Consider the following 20,555-nt stretch of genomic DNA (forward strand, 5'->3'; position numbering starts at 1 on the left):
GTAAACTAATAAACACATAACCAGATGAAATATTAGGGCTAAGTCATCGGTTATTTGACGGGCACACTCAAAAACACAAACCGTTAAAAGATAAACGCGCAGCCTGATCTTCCTCGGGCTATTTAAGCGAAGCCGGAAGTACCGGACGGATAACTGTTTCGTGTCGCTGTCTCCGTGTCTGTCTTGGAGCGGTTGGTTTTTCAGGAGGGAAACTTTACAAGATTTAACGGGGATTTGAGCACGATTAATTCATTTCGCTCAATTACCAGAGCCAGTGCAGCCACACTGAAAGGTAGGAGCACACCTGGATGAAGGAACACGATCATCTGGTCGTGTATTGTGATATTTTACCCGCTTCAGTTTGCGCCATTTTCGCTAGTTTGGTAATGCACAAATGTGCGCCTTTTTAGCTCTGGCGTTCTTTGTCCCTATTCTTTAATGGATTATGATACTGTTTATTCCTCCATAATAGCTCACATCCTTGTTTGCATTTCCATAGTATATATTATTAAGCGTTAGAAGAAAGGCAGTTGTGACTTTTCTGTCATCCAAAAATTGTGTTCAAATCAAGTGCAATTGCGCATTTTTGTGCTGCATCAGGCCGTGTCAGACGCTAACAGCGCCTGTGAGGATGTAGCGTGATTCTGGCGCACATGAGTTAGCTCGTCAAGCTAACCGGCTAGCGTGCTAATGAAATAGCTTTTATGGTCAGTTTGTTGACGTTTGTTTTGACAGCAAATTTACATTAAAAAACAATTAACAAACGTCAAATGAATCAAATGCGAACCATGCCATTTCCCGGGACCCTACAGTTTAACAGCAGGTATAAGAGAGAGAGAGCAGGAGAGCCGTGTTTTTGTAGAGATGTAACATTATCACCACAGGCTAACTTGGCTAGCCCCCTTAGCCAGACACTTTTAAACACACTCCTGATACTCTGGTGAAAACTGTCTGAAGTTGGCCATCACATCGAGCACAACTCCACCGGTATACAGAGTTAGTAATCGCTGTCGGGGCAGTTTGTAGTCATTTCTGGAGCCGTTCAGTTGCTTCGCCTCGTTTTCATCCACAGCTCCGTTGCTATAGAGATGGTTAGACATTCCAGTGGAGGATCTTAATTAAAGCTGCTAATTAGCTACGAAGCGACACCTCTGTGACAAGATAAGCAGTGGAAAGTAACTGAGTACATTTACTCAAGTTCTGTATTTAAGTACTGCGTTGAGGTACTTGAATAATGAAATTGTATGCTACTTTATACTTTTACTCCACTACATTTAATTGCTAACATCAGTTACTAGTTAGGTTAGAAAACCTATAGTATCCATACTAAGTGGAGAAGGGGTAGGAATTAATAAGCTTATGCTTCTTCCTGCTCCTTATTCAAACATACAAAGTGTTTTTAATGACTCGTGTTTCAAGTGTAATTTTTTTTTTTCATGTTTGAAATAAAGCATTCATTCATTCATTCATTCATTCACTTAACATATTCAGACTCGTAACACACATTATCAACAAATAAAATGGTATATATTCCCACACAGCAGTCTATACAGTCATTCAAATAAGCCCCAACTTTATCAGATGCAATATTAGATATTTAGATTATTCTCTCAATTCTCATCTCGCAGTTCTGCAGAAGTACTTTTTTTTTTTTTTTTTACTTTAAGTGTATTTTGATCCTAATCGTTTTGTACTTTTACTTAAGTAACCTTTTGAATGCAGGACTTTTTAGACTATTACTACTTTTACTTAAGTAAAAGCTCTGAGTACTTCTTCCACCACTGAAGATAAGTAAGTAAAAGTGATGCTAGCTTGATTATGTTCCCATGAATTCACTAGTTGAAATGTGTATGGTAAGTCCAGGTAACTGCACCTGATCATGGGAGTTCACCAAAGGTTTTCAATTTATTATAATACTGTAATGTTGCTACTTCAGGTTACTTTACTGAAGGTAGGAACTTACCTGCCTCTGAAAACTGTGTTCACGCTACTACAATCATGTAGATTCTGTCGTAAAAGATTTCTGCAACCCAAAATGTTTAGCTTTTTTAAAATTATGTTTTGTCTGCCCATAAATGTTTAATTTACACTAATATGAAAAGCACCAAATCTTGATATCCTCCTTGCATTTTATGCTTCTAAATGACAAATCCTGTCACCTGGAAAACGATGTGTTGATAACAAGGTCAGACCTCCTCAAATCCCGGTTGAATCCTTGTTGCTAAATAAACTCTGGTTAGGAAGGGTTTCATCTAATTTTCTCGACTTTCTCTTTCGTTATAGGAGTCCACAGATCATGTCAGGCATTGCATTGAGCCGGCTTGCCCAGGAGCGCAAAGCATGGCGGAAGGACCATCCTTTTGTAAGTAGTGTCTTATGAGATTCACCATTTCTGATTTCACTGCAGGGGTATATTTGTGCTTTTCATTAGTGTCAAATCCTCTGGGAAACTCTGATGTATTAACTGTTTGCACTCTCCTGTTGCATTTTTGTTTTTCAGGGATTTGTTGCTGTACCAACAAAAAATCCAGACGGAACCATGAATCTCATGAATTGGGAATGTGCTATTCCTGGCAAGAAAGGGGTAATTAATTTCACATACTGTTTACATACAGAAAACATTTGCTTTACATAATAACCACTGCTAAATGGGACGCAGTGACTGCTGTAGGACAATGAGTGTGTTTACATGGGTCTGTTGTTGAAGTATCCCGTTTTTGTGTTTGAGCATGTAGGTCTAAACACAATATTCCAATTTCAGAAACTTGGATAAGCCCTTATCCAGGTTATGAGAAACCTGAATATGCTTGCTGTAGTTGTGTTATGAAATAACCAGGTATACTGTTGCATGTTAACACTGTATCGCGGTTTCTAAGCTCCACCTACTCCGTGCGCAGACACAGTTTCAGCCATGGCAGCAGTCAAAGCTTCTCACTTCTAGAGCGGCGAGGAAACAGATTTTTTTTGTCTGTAACTCAAGAGTTAAATCTACTTTAAATGGGAACCTGATTTCTTTGTGGTCATGTAAACATATCCTTATTGGGATTAAAGAGGGACAAGCCACTTAACCAGGATTCCCGTGCCCATGTAATCACACTCAATGACGAAGACATTTCTGTAGCAGGTGTATGGTTTTAAAGAAATTACATAATACAACTATAATGGTATGGTTTGCATTTCCTATTATGCCAGCATGTGTAGTGAAGACCAGCTGGAGTGCTCAGCCAAGTTTTAAGAAGGATTGTTTTTGTTGTGAATATGAATCTGATGGTTATGTGTCTCCTCAGACTCCGTGGGAAGGAGGCCTTTTCAAACTGCGCATGTTGTTCAAGGATGACTATCCTTCTTCACCTCCAAAATGTGAGTTACGTAAACACAAGTGTTATTGTGGTTACTACACGCTGTTATTATGCTGGAATATAAAGCTAGGTGCACACCACAGTAAATGCCTTACTTCAAAGGTGTTATGCATTACCAAGCATAATTTCTACACACACTGGCAAGAGTCTGGCCTGTTTGACGACAAACTGAGTGTCACATTAAGTCAATGAAAGTGTTTGTGCTGTGCAGGTATATGCAATATCTCAGGAACTCCTGGAGGGGTTTCCTTCAAATGTGGCAAAAATAAACACCTGGACTCAAGGTCGAACTGACTTTAGACAAAACGCATTGTAGGCCGTAACTTCTACGCTAATTAAGGCAACATTTGACACGCATCTAATAGAATTTTAAAAAATGGAAGTGATGATATTTGATATCCAACAGGTCAAAGGTCAACTTAGAAATGGTGTCGTATATCTATCTATTTTCTCAGCATTCATTTTTAGAATTGGTTGACAATATAATGCAATGTATGTATAATAATGTTAATGAAAATGGATTTTTTTTTTTTTTATTACCTTTTTTATTATAGTGTTTTGTTTGGTAAATCTGCCTCCAAGTAGCTTTGCAAAGTCAAACTGTTGCAAAATCTATGCAAATCCATATACACAAATCCGTCACCATGTAGGTAATTGGTGAATTATTCCCCTGTAATATTGTTACTGGTCTCAAACTCGCACATCCGTCAGGCTTTATTACCAAGAATAACTGTCGGCCTCAACCATTAGTTGCATTCACACTTAAGTTAATTTACTCAGACTTGGACTTCTCTTTATTGATCCTTTGGGATGACTCCTGCAAGGAAATTATATTTCCAGCAGCTTACAAAAACACAAGGGAGGTATAAAAAAAAAATACAGTATAGATAACCAATAAACTCTTAGCTAGAGAGAGAATGCAACAGGTAAATACAGGTAAAATGATATCATAAGTTAAATGTAGAGGAAATGTATAAGATAAAATATATATGACTGTATATGACAGAAATGAGCAGTAAGATTACATTTCTGCTCTTAAGTGATGGATAAAGTTATTGCACCAAAAAGAAGATAAGTGTCCAGGTATGGACACAGTAGGTACCGCCCACTGTACAGCATTTTCCTGTAATGATCTGAGAGTTGACGAAGCCATTGTACCAAACCGTTTGAGACGATTCGACTGCTCAAAACGTTAAAACGCTTTACCGAGAATACAATACACTCCTACTGTGTGAACTAAATAAGTACATTAACACAGCTGGGCATTTCTGATGTACAATGTTTCTAATATGTGGTGTTTTCTGAAGGTCACATAAAGGTAAAATAAAAATAACATAGGCCATTACTTGTGTCACCAACAGAAGTCACTGCTTTAGTGTAACAGTTCAGTATGCTGTGGAAAAACCACAGTGACATTTATGGGATTTGTTCATCTTGTCTGACATTTGAATTGGATCCCAAACATAAGCGCACTTAACATTTTTTTTGTATTTCAGGTAAATTTGAGCCTCCACTCTTTCACCCAAATGTGTATCCATCAGGCACAGTATGCCTATCTATTCTAGAGGAGGACAAGGACTGGAGACCAGCCATCACAATAAAGCAGGTTTGGATTGCATTGCTTTTTTCCAGTCTTTCTTTGATTTCATACTCTCATTTAAATCTGTAAAATGCATCTAAGAATCCATTTGCAGTGGAAAAAACTGATATATTCAACTTGAAATGTATAAAATGATATCCTCAAAACAATTTCAGTCAAAAACGACTGGACTGGTTGTTTGTCTAGGAAGACTGGTCCAGTCCCAGCCTGGTCAGATGCGTACATGAACTGATGAAGCCTCTTGGATGAGAGGTGAAACGTCTTCCTAGACAAACAACCAGTCCAGTTGTTTTTTTGACTGAAATTGTTTTGAGGATAACGATGACCTGGACGAATGAGAACATTCACAGGATGAAATAATATGTTTTAATTGGGGCAGTGCGTTTAAACAACTGCTGGTAAGTAAAGGACACATGTTTTTGAATTGAGTGCAACTGACTAGAACTTTAGTGTCAAATATAAGGAGCATGCGTATAAAATATTAAGAACTGATAAATTGCTAATTATTAAAATCATTTTGTGTCATTTGTTTGTTATCCTACAGATCCTATTAGGTATCCAGGAACTCCTAAATGAACCAAATATCCAGGATCCAGCCCAAGCAGAGGCTTACACAATCTACTGGTGAGTGACATTGCACTTAAGTCTTTTCAACTGTGACACTGAAAGGTGAAACAAATACTAGATGATTTACAAAGGGATGTGTGTCTGAAAAAGGTGAAGGAAATGAGTAGTTGGCGATGGATCTCTTGTATACAGAGCCAACATCTGGGTCTAGGTTGAACCTGGAGTTCTACTGAAACTAACTGCAGGACCTGTCAGTATTGTCAAGCGTGTGCCTCCAAAACAAATTGAGCTCATGACGAATTAAATGTTAAAGTAAAAGTCAGAGAGACTTTGTGAAGTTTCTGTGCCAGAAAGGAACACTGCTAAAGCTTAAGGGTACAGTCCTGAAGTATAAAATTGTGTGCGTACGCATTTTGGAGATCTGGAACGGTTTTACCCACATGAAAACAAAAATGCTTCACATCTTCTTGTAATCCACACTTTTGCGTTAAAGTGGTTGCGGGCTGTTCGCTGGACTGGTATCAGGTTGGTTCAAATAAAAAAAAATACAAACATAACGTATGGAGATGCTGAACCCGGAAGATGACAGATCGTTCAATATCAGTCGTCTAGGAGATCAAAATCTTTCCAGAGGCTTCATTTTTGATAACCTGTCTTAACACAGGTGTCCGGCTTTACAATCTGACATACATTTGACATATCTGGGAGGATTCCTCCTTTCTCTACTTTTCAAGATAGGATTTTCTCTTCTTTTTTTTATGGTTTGGAAATGCCTCGTTTCTCACCGTCGCACCATGATAACTGCTGTTTATTTTTCTTACCTCTTTCCAGCCAAAACAGAGTAGAATATGAAAAAAGAGTTCGAGCACAAGCCAAAAAATTCTCCCCCTCGTAAGGGCGAAGACTTGCTCCGCTGCGGCAGAAGGAATGGGTTTAACAAGAATCACCTCCCCGCTCAGTCTCTCAATGAATGTGCGCCTCTCACATCAGGACTTGCTTAAAGACTTCTATTTAAACTCCACACATTCTGTGCCATCCGACCTATCATTTTGTGTACTTAATTGCCAGTTGGCGCATAATGCTGGGAGGGGATGGGTGCTTGTGCACCCTGGTCATTTCTTTTTAAACATTAATTGTCTTATGTGGTGCAAGGGACACAGCGGTACCAGTTTCATCAACTCCATGCAAGCTGGCTGTCATCAATGTTCAAGGAAGAAAATGTCTTTTCTTTTATATTGCTCTTTTACAGGGTCTATTCCTTTTTTATGTTTTCCCCCTTTTATTTTCCATAAATTTAATGTAAAATTAGCTTATTTCATTGTCAGTATTTCAACTGCTGTATAATGAATGGCACTTTTATACTGTTGTATCTCACTAGTGTCTCTAGATGGCTCTGTCTAATTCTCTTTCCCGGGTTTTCTATTCAGCATGCTGTAATATACGATAGAATCTGCTGCCTTGGCTGTCCTTTTGTTATTCAGAGTGTTTGCTATGAAATAAATAAAAATGGCCATGATGACTGAGGCAGGTAGGCTTACTTCTGTATCAGACTTTAAGGTTATAAGGTGCTTTGTTCATGTATGTGTTGGCGTAAATAAAACTTTCTACAAAACTTTAGCACTTTCTTTATTAAATTTGTAACATCGACAGCGAGTTCAGCTTGACCTCTATTTCAGAGACAAAAAATAATTCAGTTTTTATATGTGAATGAACATGCTTTAATCATTTGCTGCGAGCAATATTGTGCGAATACTTTTTTTTTTAATCAACAATGCATAATGTTGGGGAAGCATTTTACTAATAAGTGCACAAAACAATGGCCAAATAAATCGATACTGCAAAAACTAAAGAACTTACTGTAGTAATGTTAAGCTTGGCGCATTTTTCTTTATTTGAAAGCTTTACATTTCACTGTGTAGTTGAACTTCAGGGCCCAACATTGTTTTAAGTTCAACTTGACACTATTTTCCTGTCCAGTCCCTACACAAACACATCGTCTGCAGTGATAGCCTCCAATCTGTTACCCGTTGGGCAGGATTTTGTTGATGGGCTCATGTGGTGCTCAGCTGAGACTGGACTGCCCTGTTGGAAGGTGCTCAAGGTGCAGTACTCGTTGCAGTACCAGGGAGGGTCCCTCTCCAGCCAGCACCCTGAGTCTCCTTCAGCAGGGCTCCCTGGCTGTGAGCAGAGGGTCATGCTCTGGAATGAGCTCTCTGGAGAAGACGGCGGAGCCATGGTGCTCACGGCGTACGGGATGCCCAGGAGGGAAGAACCACAGCCTGGGCCACTTATGTTGCTGTATGCTCTGCCCTCCACAAACTGGTGGTGGAACTGGGGCTGACACGCTTCCTCCTCCTCCTCAACAACTGCACACTTGGTCAGCGTGTCTATTTGGAGTGTCTCCTCTGCCTTCAGCACGTCTGCTGTGTTTTCTTGTGTAACCACCCAGCTCTGTAATCAGTCAATTTTAGTGACATCCTTAAGAGACAACTCGGCTTTTTATGTGACAAACTTACCTTGAAATCTCCCTGGCAGTCGCTGTACAGGGTGTGGAAATAGGGTGCTGGAGTTGGAATGAAGGCGCTCCGCTTCCACCTGGAAGTGTGAGCAACATGGAGAGTGTTTGTTATAGGAAAGGGCATTTGTCATACCATGGTTTTGCATTTACTGAGGAGTCAAAAGCCGGAGGTGGACCTTACTTTTTAAGTGGAGTATAGCAGAAAAGTAGGACGATTGGCACGATCACACATAAGGGGATGAGGATCTTACCCAGTCTAGAAACAAATGTTTTTGATGGGAGACCTGTGTGGACCAGCATGAAGAAGAACCAAATGAAAATTCTTAGCGTTGATGCAAAATTTGATTTGAGTTTTTGGTTTCATGTCAAAAACATGCCAACAGTTGGCTCAGCATACAAATTCATACAAATAAACCATTACGCTTAGACTCTGTCTCCCAGTGAACCTCATTGGACCAGTCACTCCACTGCCCCTTGTAAAACGCCAGGTTGGGACTGGTCCGCACTCTGGCTGCATACTCGGTGCCTGGCATAAAGTTGTGATCATCCACAGAGTAATTCACACTGTTGGTGTTAATTTCATGCGATAACACCTGAAATAAATAGAAAATGTCCCGTTAGCGCTCAATCAACAAATCAGTTTATTACTTCTATACTTTATACTGATCCAATAATAGTGATTTAATAATTTTCCAAAGATATTTATAGTTGCACTCTACATTTTCTTAATATCTTTATGTGTAACCAGTTTTCTCTTTGGCTATGAGGAGATCTGAGAGAATCTGCCGTCAGTCATCTGGTACAAATCCTGTTACAGCTTCATTTCATTTGGCTACACCAGGTTCAGCACCCTTCATTTAGTGTCAATTTAGTTTTAACAATATCATTATTAACTTTACCTAATCTTGAGTGCTGTAGAGGTGTCCTCTGTCAAAATAAGAGCTTTATTATTGTGATAAACTAGCGGCATGTTCAGTATAGGGACACAACAGTGAACTGTAACCCCCCTGACAGGTTTAATCCAGCTGCACCATCATTGTTCTCAGTGAACAATGTAAAAATGTGTGCGGTGGAATAGACCGCCAAGAAAGTCACAGTTTCTCGTCAGAAGCTGGCCGTCACCACACTGAACCGGCGGCCACAGTGTCCACTGATGAAGTCGCCCGGGTAGTTTTTCAAAAGGTTCTCTTGGCAGCTCAGAGCTGTAACCCAGTGAAAGGAAACAATAATGTAAAATCTGTGATATGTGTGACATTTTTAACAGCAGTTTGGGTCAAACCCCCCTGGCACGGTGACAAAGATGTAATAGTTCAACAAATCTAAATAATTCCAGATGTCATTTTTGAATCTCATTAATTAACTCCCCCCTCATCTTTAACCGACTCACTTGGACATTATTACTATGTTGTATTATTAATACATACATTTCCATTATCAGATGGAATCTATCAAATATTTCTTTGCCAGAAAAAGCTGCTTCCTAAAAAAGCCTGGTATTCTCTTATTCCCACCAGCAAAGAGCCCCCCGTTCTTGCTTGTTTATGATTGAATCTCACGTTATGGTCGTCTCCGCTTTTGTAGTAATGGAGCTGATATTTGAGGTTGTCGTCCAGAGCGGTGAATGGGCCGTATTCCTCATAGGTACTTTTCCAGGTGAAGTGGTGTTGGCTTGAGCTGTGACTGATGGTGAGGCAGCACGGTGCGTTTGGTTTAACTAAAGAGAGGACACATTAAAGACAGACACACAAAAGACAGGTTTTTGTCTAATAGACATCTGTATTATATATATAGGTATATTTATATATATATATATATATATGTGTTTATTTATATATATGCATGTGTGTGTGTGTGTGCAGGGGTGGTCTCATGCAGTTTTCGTCACTTATAACAATGAAAAGTAATGCTTTGTATATGTGTTTATGAGTACAGACCAAAATCATTGTGTCCCTTACTGTTCATCACAGGCTCATATTCATCATCCAGCTTCTTACAGTTTTCAGACCCATCATTTGGGTTGTGACAAAGCCAGATTTCGAAACTGTCTGTATCCGTAAAGGTGTCAGGATAATAGTCGTCCTCAGGCATTGGATGAGATGTTTTAACAGAGCAGAAGTAATCCCCCTTGGTGCCTGTCAGATTACACACAAACGTCTCTCTGCACAAAGCCGGAATAAAACACAATATGATCAGATTTAAAACACAATATGATCAGATTTAAGGTCATCTGTTATTAAGAAGTGCCAGAAAAAGAAAAGAAAGCCTCGCCTTTCATATGTTTCTGTGATGGTGAGCCAGTAGGAGCTGTTGCTGTCTGAGCTGTTTACTGATGGTGCGATGCTCAGGGAGCAGTTGATGGTGAACAGGTAATCGTTCACACAGCGAAGATCGTGTCGGTCCACATCTAAAACATGTATATGAGTGTCAGCAGTCAGAACAGAGATTTTACGTGTCACTTTGTAACCTCATTGAAGTCAAGCACCCCTTTAGATGGGAGATGATCCTCATTTTAAGGTTTGTCTTTTGATTGTACAGATTTTTGTCTTTCCAGTCCAAGAACCCTTATTGATGACTTAATAACATTTTGAACTGCACGCTTCCTGGGTTATTGTAAGAAACAGAAAACTTTTTTTTTAGTCAAAACATGTAATGCTATAGACCTAAAGGATAGTCCTACATGTCTCAATAAAACCAATTTAAAAATGACTATCTTAGTGGCCCATATGGACAGAAGAAATGTTCATATGGGCATGCGAGAATTGTTTTAGGATAGACTTGGAAAAAAGTTTCTCTTATCGTTTAATTGGTTATTGTAAAATTATTATTATTTATTTATTTTTATTAATGACTCACTTGCATTTTAAACTTCCTGCATATTGGTTTATTGGGAACATGAAAACCCCTCCAGTACAACATTAGTAGCCGTTTCCCCTTTCTATAAGATTTTACACGGATGATATCAACACAGTTCGGATCATAGACTTTTTTAAATTAAATATATTTTTTAATCAATGTATTGTGTCAAATTGGAGATTTTTATAGTAAGTAGCTGTACAATAAGTGAGATAATGGAGAGCAAGCGTGTCATTATTGAGAATATCAGGTCAGGGTCCTCTGGGTTTAATTCACAATAATGTCCCGCTCGCTCTACATTATTCTCTTAGGCTACTTAGCAGTTTTTCCTGGTAAGTCAAAGGTCAAATACACATATAATATAACAAATAGGCCCTCATCAGAGTCAGGTAAACTGATAAACAAAGCCTTTGAACCATGTAATCTAACTTTAAGTGAGTATGTTGTATTATATCTAGTTTTTAAAGCATTTCACATTTATATTTTACTGTTATTTGTTTGGTTTTTGCCCCCAGCACTTTGCAAATGAACATTCAATTCAAGCAATCTGAGTGTCATGAATTTTAATTACATACAAAAAAGGTACAGGCAAAATTCTAACCTGTAACAGGGTTTCCGTGCAGACAGATTTTGTTGGTAGATACAAGCAGAAACAGGATCAGCAGCCTCAGCGGAGAGCGGCAATCCATCACATCTAACGATCCAGACGTCATCCCGACCCTGAGAGGTCTCAGCTAAGTCATGCTGCCCCGAAGCTCTCGTGTAGAGGGTTTTTAATGAAGACTGAGAGAGGGAGGCTTCAGTGAGTCTCTTTACACTGATAACTATCACTCACATGTCTGGTGGGAGAGGATGTGTTTTTTTAAGAGAGCAGTTGTAAAAGGAAAGTTTAAGAGGGGGTTGGCTGCAGTTACATCAACCATAATATTGAGTCTCAACATCTCTATTATCTATCGTACTGTCGTACGTACTGTGCACATTCGTTTCTTTTCAATAATAGTACATTATTTCATTTTGAAACCTATTTTAATTGCTTTAGTTTGTAAATGTTTCACCTTTTATTCCCTGAGTGTCCTTCTGATTTCTTCACTCTCGGTGATGTACTGAACAGGCGCAAAGCTGGAAGATATTCATGTCATAGCAGCAATGTAGTCAGATTTATTTGGATACACGAGCCAGTAACACACCAAACATACCCATGCAATGTTGTCACGTCACTTAAATTACTGCACAAACTTCTCTTTCAAGCTCTACGTACAAAAAATGTCACAAAAAGGCTCCTGTACCGTAAGAAGTCTGCATAGTACAGGAAATGTTATATCACGAAATATATCCATTTCTATGGACACTGGTCGTACAAATAAAAATCTTATTCTACATAGAAGTTATTCTTCGGTCAATAGGCTTTTTAAATGTTGTTTGTATTGTACATCAACTGTCCTAAATATCACATAATCGACTTTTTTGAAAAATATGTATATTTTAGCAAAAATACAGATTTCCTTTACTTGTAAAGGGGCTGTTCATCTAAAATGTTTCATGTGACACTACTTATTCACTAAACTGACAAAGCACATCCATAAAGTTTTCCACACTAGAATACAAACCAAAGTGACGTCTGCTTCACTGACTTACCTACATATGTCAAGAAAAACAATTTATATTTGTGGATGGTTTTGAGACTACCTTTAGTTTTTACGACAGAACATGCCAAGACTCACTCCATGCTGGTGTATTTTGGTTATGTAAATGATTTGATGTCATCTGACATGTCAAAATATGTGGGACAAACCCTATTGGTGATTCTCTTAATCAAGTGGAGCGACCCTGAAATGGCAATATATGAATTATTGTGCAACTTATAAGAGTGTCAGGAGACCCGCTGAATGTTGTTTGCGTGTGGTGGTGATTCTACAAAAGATACAAGCTCACTGCGTTTTCCTCTGAGGTTCACAAGTTTGTTGATTTAAAGTTTATAACAACAAGCTTGATCCTGTAGCAAGTTCAAGCTTTTTCAGTCTAATTAGGACAATTTTATTCAATGCACTTTTATTGTGATCCAATCCGGCAAGGTCAACTTCATCACTTGTTGCACAAAGGTTAAAAGTTAAGAAGGCAAGACTCACTTTTTTAAATGTAACTTGTTTCAAAGAGTGCTTGAACAGGAAATATGTCGACAGCGCGTCACCACACAGACAGTTGCGTTAATGTCCTAACAGAGCTTTCAGTTTATTTGGGTTTTTGCTACCTAAAATATCTGCGCACTTCTGATCACTTTACTCCACCACAGAGCATGAAGGAGGCCTATTTTTATTTGTTGAAACCTAAATGAATGTCTGCCCCCGTCCTCTTGTGAACCAGTGTAAACTCGTGTTTAAAACGGCAATGAAGCTCTAGTGAGATGTGAATATTTTCAAGTCTTTATATTGTGCAAGAGCAGAAAGCCTGATATGGTCGGCTCTATCTGAAAACTTGTTGCAGTTCCGCCGCATCTGATACGATCGCCCTTTTCAGTTTTTAGTACTTTGATAAGAACGTTTCCTTTTTTGTGATAAAGACTCTGAAAATGAAGTTATAGGTGTAACTTTTGGCCGATGAAGGGTTAGGGTTAGTGATTATTACTCAGTATGATGTTTGTTGTCAAAGTTTTGGTGGAAACAAATCTCATGATAAACAAGCCAGAAGACACTTTCTGTTTGAAAAAAAACATTCATAGACGAGCAAACCTTGTATTATGATAATTTAATATTTTCCTGGTAGTATTTACACAGTTGTCCTCAATATTTTAATTGCAGGAGTCCTTTACAAAGCTGGCAAATATAAAAAAAGACAGTTAAATTAACTTAAATGACATATTCCATTTCAATATAAAATCTGCTGTAAAATAATACTGATCCTATAAAACAACTCTAAGTCTGTGGCATGTTTTTCCATATTTAGTGTATACAATGCACCAGGATACAAAACATGAAAAAGGACCCTGTGCAAATGTATGGGTATAGTTTTAACTGTGCGTTTCTGTCTAGATCAGGGATCCAGTAAAGCACTGAGGCACACATGCATAGGTCACTCACAGGCTAGTTTGCTATCAAAGGACGACAGGGTGATGGCAAAGGCTTGCAGGGCACACATAGGGAAACTGTAATCCATGGAGAAGACGTCCTCCGCAACACGGCCAAACTGCATCACTATGTAATCATCTGAAAAAGACGGGGGGGCAGAAAGAGTTTACAGATGACTGTGGAGTTAGGAATAAAGGCAAGACAGCCATTTTCCATGTAGTTGAGATGATAGAAGACGATAATCACATCTAGGGCTGGGTACCTTCAAAGTTGTAGTCCATAAGACTTTCATTCAGTTAATAGTCTTTTTAGTTAATATCTATCGAAAAACTGTGTTAAAACAATCATGATCGATCATATGAGCCACTAATGAAAACATTTGTATTTTTACAGAGAAATAAGTGTCTGTGGGGACTTTCCCACACTAATATCAAATGCGCAGAACAGTGAGTGGCGCTTTTTACGTTGTTCCCCTTCCCTCCCCTGTACTCCTATCAGTGTGGAACATGTAAAGGCATCACACCACATCACGTAGGTGAGAGCTGCCAATCTGATGTCACATAGTCGTCACTTTTTGGTTTTGAAAGAAACTCTGGGAGGTGAGGTCCCAGATGCTCGCCTGCAATTACTTCTCAACACCAAAGAGGCCGCTAGAAACAACGTATCTCAGTTCTAACAGGTTACAACTTTAACGTATCGACCAAAATACCGCAGTACCAAGTAAATCTAAAAACTCTAGTCAAACCATACTTGCGCTTGACCCCTTTTGTACCCAAACATAGAAAGAAAATTGCAGTCAATCACTACAAGCATTCTTCGATTTGATGCAACGTGATTAGCCCACTAACGCAGCAGTTACATACAATGTGTGATGTGGTGTCGAATGAATTAGAAAAGAAAAAGGTATTAAATGTAGTACTCTACTGTTACTTGTATCACTTTAAGGGTACTGATACTGGTACTGGTATCGTAATGTTTTTAACGATACCCAGCTCTAGTCACATCTTACCGTTGTCAGGGTGGATGATCTGGAAGTTCTTGACGGAGGCCTGGGTGACACGGCCGTGGAAGTTAAGCACGTATGACTGAGTCTGTTCGTTCCAGCTCGGGGATTTGTTCACCAGCGTGACCAGTTTGTCTGTGTTACTGTTCACATGGCGCACCAGTAGAGTCTCAAGCTCCTGTGATAAGATAAAATGTCTTATATATCTAAATCTCATATCTAAATGTTTCACAACTTAATCATCAACGCATCATCACAGCTTTTAAAAGTCCAGTGTGTAGGATTTAGTGGTGGCTGGCAGAAAGGTTGTAGATTACAACTAACTAAAACGTCTCCCGGGTCACAAGTGCGCGAGAGAACTACGATGACAAATGTGAAAACACAAATGGACCTATCTAGAGCCCACGTAGATATAAATGGCTCATTCTGAAGAAAAGAAAACACAACATTTCTTATTTTCAGGTGATGAACTAAAATAAACATAGGCTACTTATTCATGTTATCTTCCATTTCTACCAACAGATCCCCCTAAATCCTACACACTGGACCTTTAAATAGATTTTTCTTAAAAAAAACATACATTGTTTGGACGAATGGCCACTCTTTCATCGTTCTCCAACATGCCGGGGATGATCACCGTCATTTTCCTCGGACCCCTAAATCCTAGCACATTCGTCTCCTGAAATATGAGAGCCAAAATATGACAGGTTTTATCTCTTCATATGCTGTGTTAACCGGGATGTTTTGGAGTGTATAGAGTTAAGTTTGGACTCACGTAGCAAATTGCGGCCAACTCTTGCCGCAGTGATTCACACTCTTTGATGAAGGGCTTTTTCTCAGGGTTTTCACCTCCATCGTAGACCGTGAACTTTGTTCCCAGAACGTTGGACCTGAAACAAATGAGTCTGATCAGATACGTGATCTGAAATCCTCTATCAGGTGAGAGATCAAAATGTCAACTTTGACCAAATTCAAACACTGGGTGCACTTCAATGTAAAAATGATTGCTTCTACAAATCAAGGAGGAATTCCCAAAATGCCCTAAAACAGTTTACATCTGGGATGCATTAAAATAGAAATCCACCAGGAGACTCTTTTAATGGCATATGTACATGTCATAGCAGGGAAATCACAGGTTAAGATAGTTATATTAACTAGAGACACTCCTGCAATGGGATCACAGCAGCTGCAACTGAGACACTCAAATGTAACATCCTTAGTGTTATTAGTTCTTTCAATGCTTACTTATCAAGCCAGAGTGCTCTAAATAAGTACCAGGGTAGCATGATGACAATGGATTCTTAAGTATTGTCTATGGGGGTTTGGAAAGCATTTCATGTTCCCAAGATAATCAGAGAATTCCAGACAAAGTAACTAAGTAAATCAGATGAAAAGGATTGGTTTTGGAGTTGCTGCACTATTTAGAAATAAAGGAGTTGTACCTTAGTTTTCCTATGTAGCCGTTTGTATCTCTGGACAGATCAGTCGCGTCAGTAGAGATGAGATAGTTGGATGTTTTGCACTTCTTCCTTTTTCTGCCTGCCATTAGAAACACCTTGGTGATGGCACAATGAAAAAAAACGCATTTTTCAAAACAGGCATGTGCAGAGGTAGAAATATGACAGCTGAAAAAAAAAAAGAATCATATTATTAGAACTAAAAAAAGAAATCAGTGTTCCAATTGTACAGAAGTGCCAACCCTCTTGCCATCCTCCTTCTCCATGTGGAGGTAGTAAGTCGGGTACATTCCCTTCTCCATGCCTCTCCTGTCCCTGGTGACCCTGCACTGGATCGTCACATCTCTGGGAGCTGGATGCAGGGCAAACTTCACAAGATCCTCCTCTGACATTGGAGATGTTGACTGAAATGATGAGAGTGTGACAAATCAAAATAAACTGCGCACTTTGCCTGATTTGCTTTTAACTAGACACCGAACAGTTTTTATTTGCAACGTCTCACTCTTTCATTTGATTCACTGCCTGACAATGAACTCCCCCTGTAGTTGGAGTTAAGGGATGCGAGACTCTGCGTAGATTTCTCTGCTTTCTTTGTCTTTTTTTCCTTTTTCCCCTTGTCCTGTATTTCCTCGTCTTTGCTCTCGTCACTTATTTGGCACCTGGCTGTAGAGATGCAAATGAATCCTTTACAGCAATTTTACACCATTGTTGTAATCATAAAATGCACAGTCAGACTATGGCTCACTTGTGTCGAGTTGTTTTTTCCTCTTTGACGACTGAGGGATAGGCCTCTTGGGCTGGTCTTCTTCATCTTCTTCTTCTTCAGCACTTTCATCCCATTCATTCTTCTTTGGACTTGCCATCACCACCACGGACTCTATCTCCTGGACGGAAACTTCCTGTAAGTGCTTCTCTGCAAAAGGAAAGACACTTAAATGCTGTAAAAGCTGTGACTGTAAACACAATATACGTAGAATATAATGCAGAGTGTACTGATATGTTAATAATAAATGGGACTTGTTACTTTTACGCTCTTGTTTGGTTGTCTTGTTTGCCTTCGGCGAGTCTTCGGATTCTTTAACTTTGTCTTTCTTCTTTATTTTTTTCTCCTTTTTCTCTTTCTCCTTTTCATCATTCTGCTCCATCTCTGATGCAAAGCAAAGAAGCGAGTTGCTGATTAATCATTGATTAAAGCAAAGTGTTTCTTAGCTTTACATGTGCATGCATGAAAACACAGAGCAGAGTCACAGACCACTAAGGGCCCAATGTGTGTGTGTGTTTATACACACATTTGGACTTTAACTTTGCACTCTGACACATACTAAAGTATATGAATCCTTAGCAATTCATTTGCACACGCACACGCACACACACACACACACACATATATATATATATATATATATATATATATATATATATATATATATAAATAAACACAAAGACATCACATCAGAATAAAAATATTCTGCTTTGCATATTCTTACGTTTGGCTTTTTCTTTTTTCACGTCTTTCTTCTTCGTCTTTTTTCCCTCCCCCTGAGAATCGTACTCCACTTCACTTTTCACCTCGGGCTCTTTGTCAATCTCCAGGTTCATTTTCTTGGGAGTAACAGGAATCTCTGAAGGCATCTCATCTAACGTCATGCTTGCTGTCATGTCGCATTCACCTAATGTGATCTCATCCAGGGGATTATCATGGGCATGTTCAGCTTGATCTACAGGGAAAACAAACAGACATAAATTGTATTTCATATCATTTAAAAGACTGAACATAATTGCTCCATACATTGGAATTAGTAAAACACAGTAGAACAACACAAACTAACCACTCAGGGATGTGTTGCTCAGGGACTGACTGATCAACAGGGGTGTTTCATCAGAGCGGACGGCTTTCATCTTTCGGTTCTTTTGGCGAGCATCTCGATTGGCTACTACCATTTGAGCGTCGGCCCTCTTCTTTTGCTGCTTTTTCATCAGAAGGGTTCTCTGTGGGAGAATTGAGTATTAGACTTTATTCAAACTGTCGACTCAATGTTTGTACGCAGGGATATGACTACAGATAAAAAAATGCTCCTGTCTTAATTTGCCGTTTTCGCCCTTTCAACTTTCAGATCTTGTTTCACTCATACTTGTTTACAGTAGATGTTGTTGGTTATGGGTGGATATTTAGGCAGGATATTTCATTACATTTAAAGGTACCACTGCCTTTTTAACGCATAGTATTTCAAGTCAACAGACCATAAGTTAAATACATGCATATAATGAGCTTTATGCTGGTCATAAAGTATTATCTGCCCAGGGAGTTCACCAATGTTTTTGTTGCTGCTGTTTGTTACATTTCCTTCTGATACAAACTTAAAAAAAATGCACTACAGTGATGCACATTGTGTAGCCCTGTGTTGACAATAAATTACCTTTGAGCCACTCTTTAACCAAGAAAATAACCAGATATGGGTTTTGCATGTTATCTAGGATAATTCAGATATCTTCTTGTAATAAAACGTATATTGGTTGCGGTCTTTTATTACCTTCTAGATAGTTAATTGTCCATTGTAACAATTGTCAGCTAATGATGATAGAACTACGGATTCATGCAATATTTTAAATGTAGGTGCACATGTTTTATTGTTGTTTCCTATTATTTGAGTCAGCCAGTGTTCATTATAAGGCTATAAAGCTTTAGAGTGCTTCTACCACAGATCATTTGCTGATCTTTCTGGCAGCTATAAGGTATTTATGTAGTACTCTACTGGATATAAGCCAGCAGCTCCAAACAGCAGGTGGTTCTGACACAGCTAGGTAGCCCTGACCTCATGATACTCAAGAAAGCTTTATTTATTTGCAAAGCTCTGCCTCTGTTTGAACCACTTGTCAGCTTATTAAACAAGGAATAAATTACAGTCCTTTCTCCACTGTCAGCATGGACTATTAGCCTAATTACCCTATATAGTTTTAGGGAAACATAGCTTGGAAACAAATAAACAATCTCCTATTTCAACTTTTAAAGCACCATATCTTAAATGACCCTCGTTTCTTTACCTGGTTGTCCAGCTTCTGTTGTCGTATGTCTGGGTCCTCCATGTCTGAGTAAAAGACTCACTGCTACAGCAGATACTTAAAAACAACAGATCAAATCCACTACCAAAGTGGAATGTGAGAAATGGTTCAGTTTCCAAAATAAGAGAGCAATGAAATATGGACGCGGGCGTGTAATTGTGGCAGCCTGCTCCATCTGACGGTCTGTCCACCTGTACTGTAGCAGAAGGCAAAGTGGATTAAAAGGGGATAATGTTCTTAAACTGCGCTGCCCGGCTCAGTCAGGGTGGACAAGCAGTCTCAGGGGCAAAGCAGGCTTTTCATGACTGCTTTCTTATGGAGATGCTAAGGCCTAAATATTACAGCTGAAACGTGAGACCAAAGAAAGCGGAAGTTGATGACCTGCTCCTGTCACAAGTCACCAGTCTGCCTCACATACTCGTAAACGGGCTCACACGGAAGACACAAAGTGGCCTAAAGCGTCCGAGGCCTCACCTAAAAACTCGCCGTCTCACTGCTGTACCGTCACACAACATTTAACCGTAGAGGAGCCATTAAAATCACCGAAAAACACAAACAAAAACAGCCGTTGGCGTTTACCTCCAGTCAGGTTTATCTCGTTGCCATGGATACGCAGCAGCGGTGGAGCTGTGAGGCTAAATTGAGCAACAACAACAACAACAACAACTCCATGTGTGTTTAATCAGATAATAACATTGTTCACGATTTTATTATTAGTTCACCTGTCTTTGTTTTTACGTGTATAGTGCTTGCGCTCTATTTATATCTCTCAAAGACTTTGACTTTGTCTGGTTGCATTATGTTTTGTTGTTTATCCAGATGAATGAATGAAAAGGCTAAATTAATGCTTCATTTCGAACATACAAAATACAATAAAAGCCAGAGGAACAATATTAACAAACGCTTATTTAATGCCACCCATTTTCCACAACTATATCTTAATAATCATTTATTTAAAAAAAACGATCTTATGTTTACACATTCTTTACAGTTTTCTACGTATCTATGCACACACCAGCAATAGCATTATTAGCTGCAGTCTAGTCGACCCATTAGTATTATGAGGCTATTATCCT

At 39.0% G+C, this 20,555-nt stretch overlaps 3 protein-coding genes across 3 annotated transcripts; 1 reads left to right on the plus strand and 2 right to left on the minus strand.

The window, feature by feature from the left end:
* The first annotated feature begins 161 nt into the window (after positions 1–161).
* Positions 162–7,111, plus strand: ube2ib (ubiquitin-conjugating enzyme E2Ib). Its single transcript, XM_083932487.1, has 7 exons — positions 162–292; positions 2,284–2,362; positions 2,501–2,584; positions 3,288–3,360; positions 4,856–4,965; positions 5,504–5,583; positions 6,358–7,111. Exons 2-7 carry the CDS (start codon positions 2,297–2,299, stop codon positions 6,419–6,421), a joined length of 477 nt encoding a protein of 158 aa, XP_083788613.1. The 5' UTR covers positions 162–292; positions 2,284–2,296; the 3' UTR covers positions 6,422–7,111.
* Positions 7,112–7,261: 150 nt separating this feature from the next.
* Positions 7,262–11,639, minus strand: LOC310961181 (interleukin-21 receptor). Its single transcript, XM_083933171.1, has 8 exons — positions 11,499–11,639; positions 10,313–10,448; positions 10,000–10,202; positions 9,601–9,758; positions 8,466–8,637; positions 8,226–8,328; positions 8,043–8,121; positions 7,262–7,977 (listed from the first exon to the last, which is right to left on the minus strand). The coding sequence occupies exons 1-8, from the start codon at positions 11,608–11,610 to the stop codon at positions 7,507–7,509; spliced, it is 1,434 nt and encodes a 477-aa protein (XP_083789297.1). The 5' UTR covers positions 11,611–11,639; the 3' UTR covers positions 7,262–7,506.
* Positions 11,640–13,963: 2,324 nt separating this feature from the next.
* LOC310960865 (tubby protein homolog) lies at positions 13,964–19,503 on the minus strand (the record flags this gene model as incomplete). The annotated part of the gene is made up of 12 exons (XM_083932692.1): positions 13,964–14,097; positions 14,969–15,140; positions 15,543–15,641; positions 15,738–15,852; positions 16,405–16,517; positions 16,662–16,823; positions 16,922–17,082; positions 17,165–17,332; positions 17,444–17,566; positions 17,907–18,137; positions 18,249–18,408; positions 19,462–19,503. The coding sequence occupies 12 exons, from the start codon at positions 19,501–19,503 to the stop codon at positions 13,964–13,966; spliced, it is 1,680 nt and encodes a 559-aa protein (XP_083788818.1).
* Positions 19,504–20,555: the final 1,052 nt, after the last annotated feature.

Source organism: Echiichthys vipera (genome assembly GCF_963691815.1).
Source record: "Echiichthys vipera genome assembly, chromosome: 18".
Classification (NCBI taxonomy): Eukaryota; Metazoa; Chordata; class Actinopteri; order Perciformes; family Trachinidae; genus Echiichthys; species Echiichthys vipera.

Coding starts and splice junctions, on each gene's coding strand:
- ube2ib (XM_083932487.1), top strand. CDS start 2,297: ATGTCAGGCATTGCATTGAGCCGGCTTGCCCAGGAGCGCAAAGCATGG. Junction 2,363..2,500: donor GGCGGAAGGACCATCCTTTT/GTAAGTAGTGTC, acceptor TTTGTTTTTCAG/GGATTTGTTGCTGTACCAAC. Junction 4,966..5,503: donor CAGCCATCACAATAAAGCAG/GTTTGGATTGCA, acceptor GTTATCCTACAG/ATCCTATTAGGTATCCAGGA.
- LOC310961181 (XM_083933171.1), bottom strand. CDS start 11,610: ATGACGTCTGGATCGTTAGATGTGATGGATTGCCGCTCTCCGCTGAGG. Junction 10,449..11,498: donor GCACGGAAACCCTGTTACAG/GTTAGAATTTTG, acceptor TACATGTTTTAG/ATGTGGACCGACACGATCTT. Junction 8,329..8,465: donor CTGGGAGACAGAGTCTAAGC/GTAATGGTTTAT, acceptor TGGTCCACACAG/GTCTCCCATCAAAAACATTT.